The 24,002-nt window shown below is 29.1% G+C and overlaps 1 protein-coding gene across 4 annotated transcripts in view; it reads left to right on the forward strand.

Moving 5' to 3' along the window:
* Positions 1-1,135: 1,135 nt before the first annotated feature.
* LOC123302513 (RNA-binding protein Musashi homolog 2-like) overlaps positions 1,136-24,002 on the forward strand; it is a 44,906-nt gene continuing 22,039 nt past the window's right edge. Inside the window, exons 1-2 of one of the 4 annotated variants that reach the window (XM_044885470.1) lie at positions 1,136-1,265; positions 20,337-20,597. In XM_044885470.1, coding sequence (XP_044741405.1) covers positions 20,351-20,597 — 247 coding nt within the window. In that variant the 5' untranslated portion in view covers positions 1,136-1,265; positions 20,337-20,350. Of the gene's footprint in view, positions 1,266-1,327; positions 1,384-1,696; positions 1,811-2,823; positions 2,957-20,336; positions 20,598-24,002 lie in introns of those variants that run through there. The other 3 variants (XM_044885469.1, XM_044885467.1, XM_044885468.1) reach the window with 3 other exon arrangements.

Below are 24,002 nucleotides of genomic sequence, written 5' to 3' on the forward strand. Positions count from 1 at the left end.
AGGGGGTAGATTTTCGGTTACATTTCAACATAATTTTCGAAAAATTTTACTAGATCTCGTTGATACGTACTCTGAAGTGAAAATTGGAAAATTCACGATGGTGGAGTTTTAGCAAAATTGAAATTTTCCACAAGAAGAGAATTAAAATATCTACGAATAGGTCGTTAATCACGAATTAGAAGTAAAAATTGTGAAAAATTCAAAATGGCGCGTTCAATATAGTTATATTTTTAAAAAGAAAAGCCACTTTTATCGAAAATAAACACCGGAAGTGAAATAAAATTCGTATTTAGTAGTTTTTAACGTTGCTGATCATGATTATGATGTGAAAATTGGAAAATTCAAAATGGTGGAAATGAATTAAGAAAAAATTAAATCTTAAATCCAGACCATTTAAAATTTTCTTATTTATCAATACAGAATACTAAATTCCCGATCTTCAAAAACCCCAAATAGATAATTTAGTAGTAATTCAATTTTCCCTTAAAAATCAGCCATGTTGAATTCACCATTTTGTATCTGGAAAAATGCACTTCCTCAGTTTATAAATTTTTACCAAAACATATCCCCAATTTTTTTATTTACAAAAAAACAACCTACTCAATTCTTCGACCCCGCTACAATATTGTTTAAATTTACAAATATTTCAAGATACGTTGAAACGATTAAAGCTTAATTTTACCCATTTTTATCCAATCCATACTATTTGTATATAAATTTTTACTGCCGGATACAAAAATACGGATACACAGACTATAGCAATAAAGTATAATGCTGAATTTTGATTGGCTACTCGTTTCCTGCTTTCAATTTGTTTACATGCGTCATTTATATATTTAACATAATGTAACAGGTATTTTTAAAAATCACTTAAGTTGCTGTAATTCTCTTTGATAAACTTGTTAAAACTTTGATATAACTTATTTTAAATATAGTTTGATTGAAATTGAATTGAATTAAGGTGGTTTTATGTTGATTTCCGTGGATTTAAGTGAAATGTAAATCGTTTTGTCGCAGATGTTTGTAAACGAAGTATGTTCTTATGGTTATATAGATCATTTGGTAGCCATTTTAGTATATACATATATATACACGGTATATAGAAGCAAGTTTATATATCCAATGCAGTAACATCGCTAGTTTGGTCGCGTTCTTGCAACCTAAAGCGAAGGAAATTTTTTTAATACACTTTACAAGATGGATTAAAATAAAAATTTTAGAATTATTTTTTATTTCAAAATAATAAAATTAATAAATAATGTAGTGTGAGTAAAAAATATTAAATTAATTAATTTAGTGTATTTTAAATTAGTGGTAGTGTTAAATAAATTTATTATTAAAAAAAAAAAATCGAAAATTTAATTTTAGTAAATTTTTACAAAGGTGAAACACTTAAATTTTTTATTTATTTATTTTTTAAAAGAAAATTTCAAAGTACTCTTCATCAAGTGCTTCGAAATTTTCTTTCAATTTTTTTTTTTTTTTGAATGACACAGTGACCGATATTTTAGATAATGAAACGCGCTATTTATCTAATATAGGTCACAATAGCTCGAAAATTTTTTTTGTTTTGATTTGTTTGTTTTAAATAAAAAAATTTTGATTTAGTACCTGGTAAAACAAGTGAAATTTTCACACGAAAAATTTTGTGACCTGAAAAAAAAAATTATTTTTTTTTTGTAAAATTTCTTTGAGACAATATATTGTTCGAAATTCACGGGGTGAGCGATGAACAGTTATTTAATGCAGCAACCTACGAAAGGGATCTTACAACCGGCTCAACATATAGCAATTGTTAATTCCGTTCTTGGTAAATAAATTTTGTAGCGCCAATTTATTTATATATTTTAAGTCGAATGGTTATACTTACTTGTTGATCGAACTTTCTAATTGTATTATATATATATATATAAATATTTCATATAAACAATAAATTTTTTTTTTGTGTTATCCAGAAATTCTAGTTCGAATTTTTTTTTCGATTTTCGTTTCTTTTCTGGTTTGTTGTATTTTTTTTTTTTTCAAAACATTGGGTAAAATTTTTTGTTGGTGTTGTATTTTGTGCGCATGTGTATATTTATATTACTTATTACAGTACGCGAATTGTCGCAGTTTTGACGTAACAGTTTTCGAGAAATCAAGGAGATTCTTTGTTCCATGAGATATTTAGACGCAACATGTTCTCCCTATATATATCGGATGCGAAAGCACTTGTGGAGTCTTAGTTTTTTTTTTTTTTTTTGTTGCTTCTATGCTGTAATAGATATTTTCTTGTTTTCTTACAGGATGTCCCAATTAGTTATATAATTTATTTTGTATATCTAGGGCTTTACTCGTGTTTTAATTTTATTTAATTCGAAAATTTCAAAAAATTTATTTTTTCCCGTAGAAAAAAGTTTGGCTTTCCATCTGCCTGACTAAACGTTTGTTGGTTAATAACTGAAAAACAAAACAGGCTGAAATTTTAATAGCAAAAATCGGTTCATATGGTTTTTTTCCGAGATAAAGCTATTTTTTAAACCGTAAGAGATAAATCTCAAATTTTTAGGACGTTTTTTTAAAAACAACGTTTGTTTCAAACATTTTTCTATAAACTCAATAAATTTTGCTGCAATTCCAGCGCAAAAAAACGCAACTCAATCTGTGCCCGACTTTTAGATAAAACTGTAATCTGATTCTTAAAAACCAGAAGTTCGTGAAAAATTGTAAAAAATGAAAATCGGTGCATAAGTTTGTCCGAATCTATCGCAAAAGAGAAATTCCAATAATTTTTTGTTGGTTTGTAAATAGCACCTTTGATTTTAGTATATACCAAGTATTTAAATAATTAACTAAGTTAGTTGTTCTAATTCTAATTCTAATTTTGTGTAAATTTTGTCTAAACACTAAGTTTAAAGTAAAAAGAAGTAATTTTGACTTTTTGGACCCAAGTATTTTATGGAGAAATGGATTCTAGGTATATCATTTTTGTTTTGATGTAAATTTGAGGTTAGATTTTGGGCTTATTTTTTTTGGAGATACTAAGGCCTAAATTTTTAGAATTTGATGCTTAGCGAAGGTTTTTTTTTTGTCGTACCATTTTATAGTAATTTCTTAGTTTCTTGTAGAAATTTGGTCAGTTCTGGTTGTACCGATTAAAAACATCAATTGTAGATAAAAATTTATGGTACAGATGTTAATTAATCGATTTTGAAATATTATTAATTTTGATTTTCATATTTTATGAATTCTATTTGATAAAATTTTGGTATCGTTTTTTCTCGAACACCTTGTACACGTATAATTGAAAAATATCAAACATTTTATCTGCAATCTTTTGCAATTTACGAAGAAAATGATTTCATTTATATACATTTAACATGTTTCTCTCTTAACATAAAATTTTACGTTACTATTAAAATTATTTTGTACTTTTAAGGCTATTCAAACTTTTAAATTTTAACGTATTTTCGAATTTTTATAATCTCAAACGGTTCTATATATTTTGACCTTCTGATTCAGAATATTGTATGTGGAAACTTGCGAAAAAAAGTTATCCGAAAATTTCCGAGGAATATAGAATATTTAATTTTTTCGATAAACAAAAATTTTCACAGATTATATGGTTTATTTCAAACAAAAAAGGTGACTTGTAAAATTTTTCTAAAACCTTTAGTTTTTGCGAAAAGAATACGCAAAATTTAAGATCGTAGTTCAACCGCTTATTAATCGAGCTACTACACTTTTTTTAAACTTTTCGATACGTGGAGAAAATTGGAAAAATTACAATTTTTTTTAGTTTACAAAAACTAAACATTTTCGAAAAATAATAAAAATATTTAAAAAAAAAGTTAAAGTGAAATTTTTTGTTTGTCGAATTTCGAAAACCAAATTTTCTACATTCCATTTTGTGCGATTTTCTGAGGTTTTAATATTTATAAATATTGATGACACGAACAAAATTTTGGTATAGGTATTCATAAAATCACGTAATTAGTCCATTTCCGGTTGTCTGTCTATCTGTCCGTCAACACGATAACTCAAAATTTGAAATTTTTATAGCGGGGGCTAGTTTTAACGGGATTTTGCATTAACAGTCCTCTAACTACTAAGACAAAAACGGAATCGGAATTTTTACTTCGTCTTCTTTTGATTTGAGCTTTAATTCATTAATGCAAAGTTATTAACTAGTAGTAGAGCCTAAATGGCCGAGCGGTCTCAGGCGTTTTCCTTTGACTGTTTGTCCATTTAGACCTAGGTTACGGGTTCGAATCCAGGCAGCGGCAGTGTGAACAATTTATATAATTAATGGGAGTGCAGAATTGATAACATTATCGTCGCTTGGATAAGAACAAAGTAACCGACTCCACCCACATCAAAATGTAATTGTAAATATGTTTGTAATTAAATAAATAAAGATTAACAAATAATGATGTGGGTGGCCTCTGTTATAAAGAGAATCAAACAAAATGATCCGCTTATTAAGCCTGATATCTGTTCAACGAGTTAAATAAATGCAGGTTTACCGCCATTAAACCTGGATTCATCCGTAATACCACTGATTGAAAATGGATTACCCGATATTTATATCAATTTATCTGGTATAAATTTATGATTTTAAAGATTAACAAAGCTTTATTTTTTATTTAAAACAACAAATCAAATGCTAATTTTAACCCCTTTATTGTTATTATTTGCCCCCAACACGGGGTATGTATTAACCACTGATTTTTGTTAAAAAAGTGCTTCGTTATGCTAAACCGAGAAATTCAAAGGGCATTTTGGATTTTAACATTAAGTTGAGAACTCTAGATATTGATAGAAGTTTGAATTTTGTTAATACATGCCCATCGCTCCCCTAATCAGGACTCTTCTAAAAAATACTTTCGAAAAATTTCATATAGGCATATAAATATCACGAGTATGACAGAATACATGCGTTAAGCAATGCATCTAAGTGTGAGGTATTATATAGATGTGTTGAAGTTTCGATATGCGTTTAGATAGTTGTAAGACGCTTGGAGAGTGGGAGTTTCTTAGTTGAATAGATGAACTATACAACAGATAAGTCACGATACAAGTCACTTTTACAATTTCATATAACACCTATAATACCTCTTACTTAGATGCTAAACGCATGTACTCTGTCATACTCGTGTAATTTATATGCCTAGATCTAAATCGAACATTCTGTATACATACTATATAATGTTTCTAAGCTAATTAGCGCCCTCACGGATAAATAGTGATATTTACGAAATAATGTTTCAAACTTGTTGTCGACAAAACTTGTTTATTTTTTTATTTAAGGAATAGTTTTACATTTAAACTATTGTTCTATCTATAACGGTTTACAAGATGGATCCTACAGACCCAAGATCTTGACCTATGTTGCTCATTTACGAACTCAAATTAATTTTTTACGCCCTGAGCACGCTATAAAAATTTCAGCTTGATATCTCTTTTCGTTTTTGAGTTATCGTGTTCACGGACAGGTGATTTTATGAACACCTATACAAAAATTTAGCTCGCTACATCGCTATTTTTAAGTTTTACAAACTTGGGATTAACCTTAATATACCTTGATAGGTATATTTCATATACAATTTGCAAACCATATCGTTATATTATATGAACTAAGAAGAGTTATTACGGACGTTCTTATGTTTAAAACAAAGAGGGATTGTATATGTGTATACATGAATGAACACAACTGATCCGAACCATCACTTGAAATTATACATATACATACAATACCAGTCACACACAGTAACACATAACCATAATACACAGTACGCATTCCTTCTGTGTTTTATACATAAGTACGTCCATAAAAACTCTTTTGTTCGTAGCATCAATATTTTTAAGCGTTACAAACTTGAGACTAAACTTAATATACCTTGATATATTTTATGTGTACATGGTATAAAAATTAGGTTATTGATACAAGTAACGTTTTTACCCTCTGAATACAACCCTGTGGTATACGGTTAAAAAAAAAAATATCTTGAAATCGTTAAGTTATGAGAAAATAGCATGCATGAGTGAACATTTTATGAAACGAAAGCACAATTCCCTTCCCTTTTATTATAATACATATTTTGTTTTTCATCAACTGTCGCAGTTAATAGATTCAGTTTACTATTTAGCTCATGACTGCATCGACCGTATGGTTCTTTTTATACCATGTATATATGTAATATGCAAAGTATACTAAGTTTAGTCCCAAGTTTGTAACGCTTAAAAATATTGATGCTACGCACAAAATTTTGGTATAGGTGTTCATATAATCACCTACTTAGTTCGTTTCCGGTTGTCCGTCAATCTGTGAACACGATAACTCAATAAAAAAAACTTTTAAGAAAAAGAAAACCGACTTCAAAAGGGAAACTTTTCCAAAATATATTAAAATGCACTAAAAAGTAAAAAAATAACGATAATATAATGTAGTTAAAATTATTGTAATTTTTTTACTCTTAAGTGCAATTTTATATATTTTGGAAAAGTTTTCCTTTTGAAGTCGGTTTTCTTTTTGTTAAAATTTTTTTTTATTTTGTGATTTTTAGTGAATCTGAAGTACACTCACTAACTTGTCACTAAAAAAAGAATCATCGAAGTGATATTGAGTTATTCGTCCTCTTATCGTGCATACTTAATGCAAATTTAAGACTTTTGTGGTTTTCTCATGGATACCGTTGTCAGAACTGTACACAAATGAAATGGGACCAAACGGGAAGCATCAGCTTTCAAACAGATAAATAATCATCAAAATCGGTTCACCCAGTCAAAAGTTCTGAGGTAACAAACATAAAAGAAAAAAAAACAAAAAATACAGTCGAATTGATAACCACCTCCGTTTTTGTTTGGAGTCGGTTAAAAACGAAAAATGATATTAAGCTGAAATTCTTACAGCGTGCTCAGGACATAAAAAGTGAGGTCGAGTTCGTAAATGAGCAACATAGGTCAATTGGGACTTGGGTCCTACGGACCCATCTTGTAAACCGTTAGAGATAGAACAAAAGTTAAGATATAAAAAAATGTTCCTTATCAAAAAATAAACAACTTTTGTTTGAAACATTTTTTCGTAAACATCACTGTTTACCCGTGAGGGCGCAAATTATGCGTAAATTGTATAGTATGTATTAATATGGAAATATCAATTATGTATGTGTGGCATGAATATTTATATGTGTAATGTGATACAGAGTAATCTACACTGGCTATGCATGGTATTTCAACAATTAACTCAGTTAATTGTTTGTTTTCACTTGTTTCTATTCGATTTCTCGGAACAAACAAAAGAAATTTTTTATTTGCATGGTACACGTATTCGAAAATCGTATTTAAATGTTGTAATTTTTTTTTGTGGTTAAAAAATTTGTATTCATTTGAAATATTCGTTATTTTGAATTATTTTATGAATTTGAAAACAAAGGATCTTCCATTTTCGTTATTTTTTTGTTACGTCCCCGTTAACAAAAATGACGAAATATTCTATCAATGAATTTTTAAGGTAGTACGAGCGCCAAGGCAAGTTTAGAGTTGTATCTGAAATTATTTGTACCTTATTTTCAACTTTGATGATGAATTTTGTTATAACTTCACGAATGTAGATGAAAAACTAGGAATATAATTTTTCGATATACGCCTTGGTTTTAGAAATATCGAAAGCTAAATAATTAAACCAAATTTCGATATTTTGAAAATTATTCCAGATATCTAAAAAATTATATTCTTACTTTTCGTCTTATATAAGCAAGTTATAACATAATTCACCATCAAAATTGAAAAAAAAAATGTTTTTCTAAATTAGTGTTCCCACTGCCATACTAATACATCCTTAATTAGTCGGACACAACGGTTTTTTTTTGTTTTCAATAATTTATAAAGGTTTTAACTTGAATTTAAATGGTTTTTTTTTTTTTTTTTTTCCATTGACTAGTTTTGAAGAAATCTATGAAAACATGTCATCCATCTACCGTTTTCCCATAAAATCAATGTTATTAAATATGCCTACTTTTAAGTCACATATTTATTTAAATAATAGGGCAACTCCACCTAAAATTTAAAAATTTTGATTTAGACTTAATCCAACTTTATATAAAAAGAATTAACCCTTTTATCAAAAACTGTCCTGGCGCTTGTACACCCTTAATTACAAATAACATAATAATAAACTAAAATTTTGGATAACGGCACATATTCGACAAATTTGCCACACTTATCTCTATGGGCATCAATGATATTTCGTTTCAAATCGTTTATGGTTTGAGGATTATTAGCGTAAAATTTTTGCCGTCAGAAAATAGTCAACAAGCGTTAAATCGCAAAAACCGTTTTTACAATTTTCCGGGGGTGTTGTGAAAAATGAAATTTTTCGAACCTTTCTGTTAATTTCACTTTAATTCAAGTCGATTAGTGAAAATCCCATTTTTCTGGCATGTATAGAACAGAAAATCTTTATTGAAGGGTGGTTTTTCGCACGCTTATTTAACAATTAGCAATAAAGCTCTAACAATGCAATTAGGCCAAAAATTTTCGCGCACGTTGTTAAGAGTAAGCTTTACAAATAAATTTATACATATTAAAAATCTTATTTTTTCATTTCGGGGGAGGAAAAACTAAAAATCCCGATTTTTCAAATTTTAGGAAATTTTTACTCGAAAACTGGAGGAGAAAACTACCTTAATGTTCTACTTCTATTAACGATGCGGTATTGAGATATAGTAACTATCTACAAATATTTACTAAAACTAAACAGTTCTATAATATCAATATATCCCCACCAAAAAATCGTGTCAAGGCACTTTTAACACCTAATTAACCTCAACGATTAATTTATGATATAAAAAAAGTAAATACTGATAATTGAGGAATTTTATCAAAGTACCGTAAATTTCAACTCATTTTAAAAATTTTACGAATTATTTTATGAAAATGTGTAGAGTGCCACAAGCGGCACCTATCAAGTTTAGTTATAGTGCCGAAAAATATATTAAATAAAATTGAAGTAAATTTTATTATACCATGTATATATGAAATATACATATTATATTGAGTTTAGTCCCCAGTTTGTAACGCTTAAAAATATTGATACTATGAAAATATTTTGGTATAAGTGTTCATAGAATCATCTAATTAGTCCGTTTTCGGTTGTCCGTCCGTCTGTTACGATAATTCAAAAACGAAAAAAGCTATCAAGCTGAAATTTTTACAGCGCACTCAAGACGTAAAAAGTGAGGTCGAGTTCGTAAATGAGCAACATAGGTCAATTGGGTCTTGTAAACCTTTAGAGATAGAACAAAAGTTTAAATGTAAAAAATGTTTCTTATAAAAAAATAAAGAACTTTTGTTTGAAAGATTTTCTTGTAAACATTACTGTTTACTCACGAGGGCACACATTAGATGCAAATTTTTAGTATGTATTAATATGGGATTATCAGTTTGGTATGTGTGACATGTATAGGTATATGTGTAATGTGATAGAGTAATCAACACTGTCTATACATGGTATTTCAACAATTAACTCAATCAATCGTTTTTTTTTCACTTGTTTTCTCTAAAATGTTTTGATTATAAACATTTTAATTTGATTAATATCGAGAAACTCTTAACATAAATGTTTTTGGATAACTATGGTAAAATTCGAAAGATTTTACTCTTAATTTTTGTCTAATTTTCCCAAGTTCTAACAGAATCTACTCTCAAAATTTGAAACGTAAGTCTCAAAACTTTCATATACTTGTACATTATTCTCAATCTGTAAGCAAAAATTGAATAATTTATACAGATACAAGTAATTTCATGTTCGAATTTTCATTGATAAATTTTGTTTATTTTAAATTAAATTTTATGTTAGCAAGACGGATAAATAATTAATTAATTTAACCAGGATATAATTTATTCATTTTATTAATTAATTTTATTAATAATGTTTTATTAGTCGCAATTTCTTAACTAAAAATTTTACATACTTACGGCACTTTAATTTCGCTTGTAGCACTCTTTCATCCTTCGAGTTACAGTCAGTCTCATACTTGTATATAGGGTGTTCAATTTTTGATGTTATTTTTAACTTCATGACAACTTTTGTCTCATATATGGGACAAAATATTTTACAATCATTGATCACAATTGACAGATGGAAAACATTTTGAGTTGAATATTTAACTACCCGGTAATTTGAAAGTATAAAAATAAACTTAACCTAATAGTTTTTCAAAATTTGACGGACATGACACATAAAATATCATAGTTTGTGATTTTTCGCCATTTAAAATTAAAAATTAATTCCCCATATTTGGTACAAGAGTTATCAAGTGATGTAAATATGAGTGGCTGGTTATCATGAGTAAATCTACCTGGGGTCCCTAACGGAGAGGCCATTTAGTTAAAGTGGAAATGTGTCGAAATTAATTTTGAAAATATTTTTTAAAATAAAAATATTAATTATTAAATTCATAATGGAACACCTTTCATTCACACACGTTTATCGAAAGAATATGTATGTTTTCACTTGTCACTTACATGACATCGTAGTGCAAAACACCAAAATGTCGGCACAAAAATAACCTCGAAACTGTAACACCCTATATTTTTTCTAGAACCTGGAAGAAGTAATATTTTTTTTTATATTATAACTATTTCGCTTTATTTCCATATCCGATAAAATATGCAGTTAAATAATTGTATATGTCCTTGTTTTGAAGGTTATAACTTTGAACTATGACATTGATAATCACCGTTTATGAATATTTAAAGCAATGTCTTTGGGGTACGTTCACCAATCAAATTTCTAAACATATATTAAACTTCTTCGAAAATTTATTATTACATAAAAAATATTTGTAAATATTTTGTGTCAAAAATGAAATTGAACTAATTAATTATTGGTTTAAGCCGAAACAAAAGCTGTTTATTTTTTACAAGGGACGTTTTTTACATTTAAACTTTTGTTCTATCTCTAACGGTTTACAAGATGGGTTCTACGGACCCAAGACCCAATTGACCTATGTTGCTCATTTACGAACTCAGCCTCACTTTTTACGTCCTGACCACTTTTCGTTTTTGAGTTATCGTGCTTACGGACAGACAGACGGACAGACAACCGGAAATTGGCTAATTAGGTAATTTTATGAACATCTTTACCAAAAATTTGTTCGTAACATCAATATTTTCAAGCTTTTCAAACTTAGGTCTAAACTTAGTATACCTCGATATATATTTCATATATACAGGGTATAAAAATGAGTCTCGTAATCCTTATGTGCCCAGGGCTTTCAAAAATTTAAAAGACGGTCCTGGTAATAATTAATTCGTCGTTATAACCGATTTTTACTTTTTACAAAAAAAGAGGAAATCAAATCAATAATAAATTTTGCAATCACAGTCCAAATTTAATCTGAATCCATTAAAGAGTCTGGTAATTAAATATTTTGATCGTAATTTTCGACCAAGGAAATACATAAAATCAATAAAAAAATCGCCAAGTTGTTTCTACACTTATTTTTTTATATAAATATAGTTTTAATATAAAAAAAAAATACTATATATAAAAATATCTAGAACAATCTCACACTTCCGGTTAAGAACCACTGTTTCTGTTACAGAGACAGAATGTCGTCGTCTATACTTCTATAGTTATAGTCTATACACAATAACTGCAAACCTCATTTTCTCCTTTTTATATATTCGACGAATAAGAATGTGTGTATTTGTTATTTTACTTTATTATTTTATTAGAAATTTAATAATAAACTTTTTGATTCGACTTTGTTATCAGGAAAAAATGTCAATAGGAAGTATTCATGAATTTTTTATTTTTTTTAAAAAGAAAACATAAAAGGCACATTAGACAATATGTAATACAGTGGAACCTGGTTAAGTGAGACATCAAGAGACCTGCAAAAGACCTCTCACAAATTAGATGTAATCTGCATTTCGGTCAAACTTTTCAAATTTTGGGAAATGATAGTTTAAGCCATTCTGAATAAAAGTTCCCATGGACACAAGTCATAAAAATGACAGGATTTCAAGTTATCGCTTAATGAAAGTTGGAAAATGTACTCATTTGTATAAAAAAAATCTATTTTAACTGTCAAAAATCTTGTATTACGTATATATGTAGCTGAAAAAATTGATCTTAACACGTCATATTATTGATCCACTGAATATTTAACACTGCTTCTTCTTTGAATTTCATAACATATTCTTCAAAAGAAACAACAATTAAAAAACGACACGCTTACATTAAAAAACATACGTATGCATCTAGTTATACGTATCTGTATATGTATTTGCCTATACACACATAGACATATATTATACAAATAAGTACATTTTCCAACTTTAATTTAGCTATAACATGAAATCCTGTCATTTTCATGACTTGTGACTATGGAAACTTTTCTTTAGAATGACTTAAACTATCATTTCCCAAAATTTGAACAAGTTTGATCGAAATGCAAATTACATCTAATTTGTGCGAGGTTTTTTTTCACTTATAGAGGTATTCGACTTACCCTGTGTCTCAAATATCCAGGTATAAAGAAATATCTGTCTCATTTACAGAGGGTTCCATTAAAGAAGTCAGAATACAGGTTATTTTAGTTATAACATATTGTCAATATCATTGCTGCTACAAATATTATGAATACCGAGTCTTCGCGCGAAATTTGGTGCCTTTTCTTTAATCATCGGTCCACTTACCGGAACGTTTTTGTTACGAAGTGGCTAGACCTATGTTAGCCAAAACTGTTCAAGTTCAGGATATTCTGATAAACGTACACGTTTTAGTTTTCCTTGTCCTGCAGAACATTGTCATTGAATTTTATCTTCATTCTGAATTATTCTACAAAGAGTAGATTTTGGCACATTGAATTCGACACAGACTTCATCGCGTGTCTTTCCGCTTTCATAAACGGATATTAACTTCAATTTTGTACGTATTGATAACGATTTGAGCCTTTGTTTCGGGATTTTTCAAATAGACATCCGTATTATAGTAAAGCAAAACTAAACCTGAAGGCCATTGAGGCTCAAAATTAGTTGGTTAATTCGGCTATTTGAGCAACTAGAAAAAAAGAAAGCATAAAATACTTTGATTTTTGACGTTTAAACGTTAAAAACTAGTCAAATTGACGTATAAACTTTATCTTCTACGATATTTTTTAAGTATTAAAAAACATTTACGTGATACAAATATTATTTTTATTCATAACTTAGATTTAAATTCAATGAATATGTGACGACCGCACTAGTTTTATAATCAAAATTGAAAATCGTAAATTCGAATATTAAATCGTCGATATTAAGTTAGTGTCCGAATTCGTATTTAATCGCGTGTTATAAATAATAAACTCTTGTGTTATTTGCAATGTTTATCAATTTGTATCAGCAGTGTACTATGTATTATACTCAGAGCCCCGTATACATACATACATATGCGTGATTTCGACCGAATACGTGTTTCGATGTGTGTATTATTATATGGAGTATCGTTTATGAAAATATTTACGTTATACCCCTAATATACAGAATGTCACAACATACAAGTCACACTATTTTTCATTAACAATAGGGTACTTTCGGTAGTGAAAAATAAATGATGAAATTTGAAAAAAGTTTATGTAAAAATATACTTAAGGATGTATGAGCATGGTAGTGGGGGCACAAATTTAAAAATAGATATTTTCAATTTTGATGATAAATTTATTTTATTACTTGACGATATAAGACGAAAAGTAAGAATAAAATTTTTCGATATCTGGCTTAATTTTCAAAATATCGAAAATTGAAAATTTTGTTTAATTATTTAGCTTTCGATATTTCGAAAACCAAGACACATATTGAAAAATTTTATTCTTATTTTTCGTCTACATTCATGAAGTTATAACAAAATTCATCATCAAAGTTGAAAATAAGATAAAAATAATTTCAACCCTTAATCTACCCTGCTCTTACATCCCTTATATGGACGGTGACACTTAGTTTTTTTCTTTTCTAATTCATTGCTAATATGTTTACTTTCTATTAAAATTAAAAAGTTTTTTTTAAAATTTGTTTTCATTCATTCCAAATAAAAATTATCAAAAACTTCCAACATATGTCGTTTTTTGAGATTCCTCCATAAGAGCCAATGTATTTTATATCGATTTTTAATGACTTTTTTCTTAAAAATTTGCACGGATACCTAAGCTGAAATTTTAACCACATATTCTTTGAGTAAAAGACTACCTATAAACAAATTTTGAGCCCTTAAATCAAACATTGTTGTCATGCTCATACGTCCTTAAATATTTCTTTTATAATATTAAAATTAAAAATCGTAATTTTAAACTGTCTATCACGTGACATAAAACGCGGGCAAGCCCTGATGTGATGTCATATCGGTATGAACCATAGACCATCAATTAGTTCAGTGTAGACAGCTGGGTATAATATATCCATAATAAAAAATTTATATTTATTATAATTAGTTGTCTATGAATATATCTGTCAAACTTATCTGTGTTATTTCGTATAATGATTCCGATATTAAGTCATCAAATTGGATGCGTTTTTGAAAGTTTCAAAAAGGTTTAAAATTTAATTTAAATTTTTAGTAAGAATGCGTGTGTATTTTTCCGAAATAAATTTTTGGTGGCTTTTTATAAGCAAAATCAACATATTGAAGTACTTTTTCAAATATAGTAGAATGCCCTATTGGTATTCCCCTAATCGGTTAGACCTAGGTCGCAACCTAGGTCTAAATGGACAAACAGTCGAAGACAACCGCCTTAAACCGCTCGGCCATTTAGGCTCTAAGTTTAGGACTCAATAAGTATTTTAAAGGAAGAGGAGAGGGAAAGGAACTGTTTCAATTTCTACGTGAGAAAAGAATGGTGTTACGGAATTTCGAATACAACCAAAAAACGGATTTTTCCCTTGTTTAGATAAAAATATTTCGAAAACCTTATGCATTAGAGAAACTCTGTAGCTGAATTTAGTATCCCAAAAACTATACCGACATAAAAAAAAAACAACTTTTTGTTGACCAGTGTTATTTACTCTACTTAGTGTACTTTCATTTTTTTCCCTGGATCATCCTGTATACACGTATAATTAAATTTTTTGCTGTTTGTTACGATTTCATCAATAAATATTCAAGGAATGTTTTTTCTCTCATTCATGTTGGTTTCTCTGAATTGAAGGATATTTTCATTAAAATTTGATACAAAACAATTGAAATGTATTTTTTTTTTGTATTATTTTCACATTTTCACCGTTAAAAAATAATTGAATCAATTTTGAAACCGTATTTTATTTTATATTTTCATTCATGCTTTTCTGTCATGATTAATCCAAATAGAGGCTTTGCGTAGTAGCAGATGATTCATTACATTGATTTAATTCATTTTATTTTTTAAGGAGATATGCAAGGATTGAATAAAGGGATTTCAATAAAACTTTATAAATATATATTTTTTTGATTAATAAAGTTTCAAAAAATTACTAAAATTTCCTAGGTCACCGGGCTTTTTATTATTATTTTCTCGTTCAAAGTTTGCTGAAAAAATGATAAATCATACAGCTTATCCTTTTCAATTGGATGGTATGGTATGGTATGGTGTGAAAGTTAGCGGGCCATGCTCGAGCATCGCGCCTCGAAGCAATGGTTCAGAGCACCTAGCCAAATAGACCCTTGTACTCTATCCCCGCTATACTTTTCAGTGGCTATTATAACCAACTGATGTACTAAAACCCAGGATTTGCCTAGCGCTGAGTTTCCTAATTTCTCCTGGTTCGACTATGGCCGGACCAAACCATTTCCTTCGCTGCTGTATGAGCGCCGGGCAGTAACAGAGAAAGTGGATCGATGTTTCTTCTGAATTTTCTCCGCATCTGTCACACGCGGGAGATTGTCTTTTTCCAATCTGATGTTGGAACTTGTTCAGGTTATCATGCCCTGTGAGTAACTCTACGATGACTCTAATATCAGCTCTGTTTAGTTACAAGATCTCCTCGGCTCTGTTACCGAGCAAGTTTCCTTCACCCAACAGGCTTTTGGCGATTCGTCTTCCCTCGTAGCTGATCCATGCCTTTAATTGTTGGTTTTTCAGATTATCTCCTAATCTGTTAATACCTTCTTTTTCAATTGGATATTTCTATATTAAAAAAATTGGATAATATATTTCAAAAAAATTTTTTTACATGCGCCTAAATTATAAAATTATTTTTAACGATTATAATTAATGTCGAATAACCTGTTGCGGAAATTGATTTCATTAAAATTGCAAACGAATTATACAAAAACAAAAAATTATTTCATAAAACTATAAAAAATTTATTTTTTTGTTCTCACATTTAACGTTACAATATCAATTAAAATTTTTTTATTAAATTTTTATGATAATTTTTAACGGCATGTTTATTTACATGCTAACGTCTTATTATGATTCAAAAATACATATTTATATTTACACGTTAACAAATAAAATTTTTGTATTTTGATACCTGGTATAATTTTCGAAATATGGGAGAAAAATTAAATCGAAATTTTCAACCTTCGAAAATTTTATTCTTACTTTTGGTCTAATTTCGTCAAGTTATATCATAATTGAAAATATAATTTTAAAAATTATTTTAACATCTAATCGTACGTCCTTAAAGTCGGTAAACACCATTTTTATTTTTTTATTTTCCTTATTAAAGTATTCCGGCCGTCACTTGACTAGACAACTTATCAACTAGGCAATTTGTATGACGTATATATAATAAAATGTTCTAAAAAGATCGTAAAAGCGTGAAAAACCAAAATTTGTTTTGTGTTGTTAAGTTGCTTATTTGCGAACTTATACTCACTTTTATGTCCAAATCACGCTATTAAAAGTTTCAGCTTGATATCTCTTTTAGTTTTTGAGCTATCATGTCCACAAGCGGACAGACAGGCAACCGGAAATGAACCACTTAGGTGATTTTATAAACACCTATTCGTTGTGTGAGTAATCATGGTAGGGACAATAAAATCGATGCCAGCGCTTCCAGTGAAAAATTTTGGCGATAAAGGAGGTTTTTATGACTAATTTGCAATTCTTTACATGTTAATGTAAAGAATTTCCTCAAACTTTGAGTTAACTTCATGAAACTGAAACACAAAAAGGAGATTTCCAGAGTTTTTGGATTTTCACTTCATTACATAAAAATGTTATAGAAAATGCCAAATTAAAATTATTGAAAAACACTAATTAATTAAACTTAATGGATTTAAAATAGCGAAAATAAGAAATCAAATTGCACAAATATTATTTTTCAAATGTAAATTATCATAATTATTTATTTAAATTTGTCAGACAATAATATTAAATTTTCAATATAAGTCATAAATGCAATCCATACAATTATATATGCATCCATACAATTCTACAATTAAAGAAGTGTATCGTTACTATGAAATGCCTCCAATAAAACTCACGCAAGGTGCGAATACCAAAACGTTGTTCATAGCATCAATATTTTAAAGCGTTACAAACTTGGGACTAAATTTAGTATACCTTGATATATATTACAGGGTATAAACTATTTTCCTGAAACTTGCTGTTTTTCCTGCTTGTACTTATATACAATGATTTTGTTTTTAATTATTTGCTTGCTAGCCTGTAAATAAACTCATTGCATTTTTCAACATTAATTGTTTTTATATCATTAATTAGCTTTTATTTATAAATTAATAAATAAATACACAGATCCCATTTAAATGCTTCCGTTTCAATTCCAGCAAATAGAATAAAATTTTTTTTAATAATATGAAACGTTCCGCTGTAATTGCTAATGAATGCTAACTACTTAGCTTTAAAATTTTATGCGGTTTTACAGTTTGATTCTAAATTATTAATTAAGGTTACTCAATTCGTTTATAATAAACTAGCTGTGAACTACCCGCTTTGCTGGGCAACATCCCCACTTGCACCCCTCCCTCCACATTTCCTTGCGTGGGATAACAGTTTTGTAATGTACACGTCATGCTCTTTTATTTGATACCACACTTAGGTATATGTATTTGTAAATATTCGATAATTCCTTCCCACTTTCTCGCTACACCTTTCTACCCTCCGAAGGTTAAAAGTAGATAAAAACAATAGATCTTTGAAGCTGGTTGTATATCGTGTCAATATTTGAGCTTAATCGATGCACAACTTTTTTAGTTTTTGAAGCATATCCCTTTCAACCCCTATTTCAACCCCTTACTCTACTATAATATGGATGTATTATACATAAAAACCTTCCTCTTGAATCACTCTATCTATTAAAAAACCGCATCAAAATCCGTTGCGTAGTTTCAAAGATTTAAGCGTACAAAGGGACATAGGGACAGAAAAAGCGACTTTGTTTTATACTATGTAGTGGTTAATATAAAAAATAAGTTTTAGTACAACCAACTCCAGACACTAGAAAGGATTCTGTAGCCACGAAGGAGTTAACAAGAGATTAAGATAATTTTTTTGACCCATGGTCCCCCCAACCTCTTTTTGAGGCTTGAAAAAACATTCTTCACTCGATCGATCGAAAAATTCGCATATATTATCTATATGTTAGTTAAATCAAAAGTTCTCATAGTAAGAATTTTTTCTTTTAAATTGAACTGTTTTCGACACATTCGCATATATTATTTTCTAAGCTTTTGAAAAAAACATTATAGTGATTTCATTGTGCTTTTTTTTATCGAAAAAAACAAGTTATGAAACTGTGGCTACGTCAAAAAAGTCAAATATTCGATTTAAAAAAATTGATTGGCAATATACATGCAGGGATAGCGTATTAAATGAGTTTTTTGATCAAAAGAAAATTTATACAATTGACAAATGTTCTAATTGAATTGTATTGTATGTAATTTTTCAATACTAGATTTGTATCATTAAAATTGTCAAACCGAAAGAAATTTCGTTTTTATACCCTGTATATATATGAAATATATATCAAGGTATACTAACTTTAGTTTCAAGTTTGTAATGTTTAAAATTTTGATGTTACGAACAAAATTTTGGTGTCAGTGTTGTAAACACGATAACTCCAACGAAAAGAGATATCAAGCTGAAATGCAGAGAGCATCACATGCTTTGAATTTTTCATTACAATTAAAATTATATTATCTATTTTTTGGCTCATTGAAGCTTTTTTAGTTTTTTTAAACTGCAATTAATTTCCTATTTTTTAGTCTCGCTAAGATAAAGAGAATGTAATCTTCGGGTAACAAAACAGAATAAAATAAAATCCTTATTACGTGGATGATTTTCGAACTGACGGCTTCCGCATGAGAAGCGGACACCCTAGCCATTACACCATCTCATTATTGTAATTTCTATTAATAATAAAAGGTTATATTATAAAAGTAATGAAATTATTAATGCATGCCTAATCATTTTTTTTTATTTAATTTATAAAAAAACTACGAACTTTGGAAGGAGTGGTTAAAAATGTGACCAAAATAAGGCAACGTAGTTTATGAATGGCCTCCATTTAAGTAGATATGTTAAAAATATGCACGATAGGTTAATGGTGCTTGTTTTATGTATACAGGATTCCACTTAAATTTTAATATTAATTGGTTTAACGTATTGTTTCTCAAAAAAAGGCGATGGAACTGATTGGGTATTAATAAATATTAGAAAATGAGATTTCTTTCAAATCTCGATCATCTTATATTTCTCAATTATTTCCAAAACCTAAATCTAAAAAAACAATACAAATTTATTGTTGGTTTATAGTCCAGATGCCCGGGATATTCCGGAAGCCCATTGAGGTTTCGACATTCACCCAAGTCTTACTATGTATTTTTACCTTCTGAATTAGAATTGCGAGGCCGAAATTTGAAAACGAGGATTAGAATTTCGAGGAATTGATTTTTTCGATACTTCTTACAATTTCTATGGTTTCTAATTAATTAAACTTGCATTAAAAATTGTGAAAATAAGAAATCAAATTGCACAAATATTATTTTTCAAATGTAAATTATCATAATTATTTATTTAAATTTGTGAGACAATAATATTAAATTTTCAATGTAAGTCATAAATGCAATCCATACAATTATATATGCATCCATACAATTCTATAATTAAAGTAATGTATCGTTACCATGGAAACGCCTCCAATAAAACTCACGCACGGTGCGAATACATTTAGTACCGTTTAGTTGTATATTTCCTGAGCGTTTATGCAACCTACGCTCAAATCGTGAAGGGGTATCCAATTTTAAAAAAACCTGGGTAAATCCAACTAACCTCAATCGGCTAAGATATTTCCTCGGGTGCCTCAACTACTAATAAACAAAAAAAAATTGGTAAAAACTAACTGATTTGGTGTCTGATTTCTTGTTACAGTAAAACCTGCGACCATGCAACCGTCTGCAATGAATGGTAATGCCACAACAAATGGTAACACATTAATAACACCAAATAATAGTACAACAAATAATTCAAACGGTGTTGTATTATCATCAAACACACCTGTTACTAGCACCGGGGCCGGGGTTGTGACAAGCACTGGTGGTGTTACTGTTACCAACGGGGGTGGTATATCAAGTCAATCGAGTACACCGACACAAAGTATAACACCACCTGGCAATAATGCACCTAAATATGGTATGTGAAAAACAATTACAAGCTTTTTACCTTTTTTTTTTATTTGCGCTTTTTTTTGGTACGAAAATTATTACCTTTTTTATTTTTAATTGAAATATAATTTTGGTGTTAAACATTCATCTGACCTCCACGTATACACATAAAAATTTAAAATCTTATCCTCAAACATCAAGACGATTAAGTAAACTACCTTAACCCATGCGGAATTTTAAACAGGCTATAAGTGATAGTTAACTTTCTTTTTATTTATAGGCAATTTTATTACAAATATGATAAAATTCAGTAACCTTGTCGTCTGAAAGTAGGGCGCAGGTTAGATTAGGTTATATTGGCTGTCCACGAAGGACACACTTAGGCTATAGAGCCCATTGTGATATCATATGTGTTTTACCACCTTTCCGCTGATAATTTCATTTATCAGCTCCTCAATTTTAGAGGCTGAGTGCACCTACTTCATGCATATACCATGCACTACACCATCTCATCACAACTATTAATTAAATTAATTTTGTTGCGAGGGCGGGAATCGAACCCGCTACCCTAAGCATTCCCCGGACGGAATTGGTTACGAAAAGTAATGGGTAGTCTGCATCAAATCTGGTAGTTCTGATTTTTCGCAGACTTCGGAATTTTGGCGATTAAAATTCTAAAGGTCTATTTTTTTGATAGAACCTTTTTAGGACGTTTTTCAAGTAGGCTAAATTTACTACAATATGAGACTAGAATGGACTCTGAAGACCCAATACTTTCGGAAATAAAGTCTTTTCAAACTTTTTGGCCCATTGAATAATCCATATTTGTGACTTCGAGGGCCGAACTCAATTTTGTCAAAAGTCGAAAAACCCGTGAAAATTTCGGCCTTTTTTTAGATTTTGGCGATTGGCGTACTTATTTAAGTACTTTTAAAGTAGATGTTAAACAATATGTTATAAAGTAGACTAAATTTGCTCCAACATTAGACTAGAATGGTCTCTATAAACCGAATAGTTTCCGAAATAAAGCCTTTCAGATTTTATTATGTTTTCAAACTTCTCAATTTTTTGCAACTATTGTAAATGGAAGTCAAAATATTTTTAGTATATAATCTTTTATTATACCTAGGTACAGCATGCTTCAGATATATAGCGTTACAAATTTCCAGATTCAAATAGTTTGATATTTTTTCATGAAGTGTTTGTTTTATGTAATTTGGCCCAGAAACGATATAAATCATTAATCCTTTTCTATGTAGTGTCAGTCTTATTTGCATTTTGTTAAATAAATCGTATATCATAAAAATTTGATGCGTATATCATAAAACTGAAAACGTTAACAGAATAGTATTCATAATATGACCCAAAATAAAATGCTTTTTGGATCAAATGTAGAGTCAGTCACATATGGAATAACCCATTTATGCCTTTTTTTCCTAATATCGATGAAATTTTTGATGGAACAAAGATAATTTTTGAAACAGCGAAGAATTTTTTCTAAATAATGTATGCCTAGTGTTTATTAAGTATATTAACTTTAATCCCAAGTTTGTAACGCCTAAAAATATTTATGGTACGACAAAAATTTGGTATAGGTGTTCATTAAATCACCTTATTAGTCCATTTCGGGTTGTCTGTCTGCCTGTCCGTCTATTAACACGATAACTCAAAAACGAAAAGAGAAATCTAGCTGAAATTTGTATAGCATGCTCAGGACGTAAAAAGTGAGGTCGAGTTCATAAATGAGTAACCTAGGTCAATTTGGTCTTCGGTCCGTGGGACCCATCTTGTTAACCGTTAGAGATAGAATATAAAAAATGTTCCTTATTTAAAAATAAACAACTTTTGTTTGAAACATTTTTTTGTAAACATCACTTTTTACCCACGAGGGTACAAATTAGATGCAAATTTTATATGAATGTGTGGCTATCTAAGAGTGGGTATCTTTCTTTACTTACGTTTCGTCAAAAAACAATCGATTTCGTCATCAATACTGTCTTTACATTGTATTTCAACAATTAACTCAGTCAATTGTTTGTTTTCACTTGTTTTCATCTAATTTCATTGAATTTTCATAGAAAGTAGAAAAAGAAATTCTTATTTTCTAAGAAATTATCTTGCCTATATGGTCTGAAAATCTAGTTCCTATACATAGAGAGCTTTATCAGTACCTATTTCGAAAAATGGAAAATAAAAGAAAAAATTATAAACCACTATTAACTTTTCAAAGGAAATTTACTCTTGAAAACTTTTGTTACTGATTCATTTTACACACTGTACAAAAGACAGGATATAAAAGTAATGAAATTTTATTAGATAAATATATGAAAATTATGACTATTTCCGTGAGTGATATTTTTCACAAAAATATTTTTATTGACACGTAGTATCAAAATATCGAAGAATTTTCTCTTAAAAAAATGTTAATAATAATGATTTAATAAAAAAATTTCTCTTGTCATTTTCATTTTTTGACAATAAATTCAGTTATTTTCTTCATATTTCCCTCATTCTTTTATGAAAAAATTCCAATGGATATATTAGTACAGGCGCTGGATGGGGTTGAGTGTGCAAAATATGAGTATCGCATTTTGTCAATTGATTCTTGATCAGAAAAGCTTATAGATTAATATTGTGAATCTTGCCAGAAACCCTATTGGTCCAATTTGTGTTATACCACCCGCCCCCCTCCAAAGATACAGTTAAATGACATTTTTTTGAATCAAGTAAAAGTAACTCTAGGTACTATGGGTCATTTAACGCCAAAAAGGCTCTTTGTGATTTTTTCGAAAACTTCTTCGTTTTCGAGATATTAACAGTTTAATGATAGGAAAAACTCCAAAAAAGCCATTTTAAAAGGTGAAAAACGGGGCTCACAATTACATTTTTGAGCTTATCAAAATTCTAAAATAATTTTTGAAGATCCTTTAATAAAGTTCTGAAGAGTAATACAGGTTACTTCATTCTAGAGGCTCAATTTTCAATTCTTAAAAAATTGTTTTTTCCCATTATTAACAATAAGTAAGACAGAGATACTAAATATTTCAGTCTTACACACTGTTATTAATAAGAATTATAACATCTTTAAAGAATTAAAAGTTAAGGCTTTATAGAATTAAAGAATCTGTAATTACTCTTCTGAACTTCACAAAGGAAGTTCAAACAATTTTTTTAGAATTTTGATATGCTCAAAAATGTAATTGTAAGCCCCGTTTTGCAGCTTTTAAAATGAACTTTTTGGAGTTTTTCCAAATATTAAACTGTTAATATCTCGAAAACTTTTCTTTATCTTTACTTTATCTAGAGTAACTTTTACTTGATTCAAAAAAATGTCATTTAACTGTTTCTGTGGAGGGGGGAGGGGGTATGCAAAAATTGGACCAATAGGGTTTCTGGTAAGATCCAGAATATTAATCTATAAGGTTTTCTGATC

This window comes from Chrysoperla carnea, chromosome X, assembly GCF_905475395.1.
Source record: "Chrysoperla carnea chromosome X, inChrCarn1.1, whole genome shotgun sequence".
In the NCBI taxonomy this organism is placed as follows: domain Eukaryota; kingdom Metazoa; phylum Arthropoda; class Insecta; order Neuroptera; family Chrysopidae; genus Chrysoperla; species Chrysoperla carnea.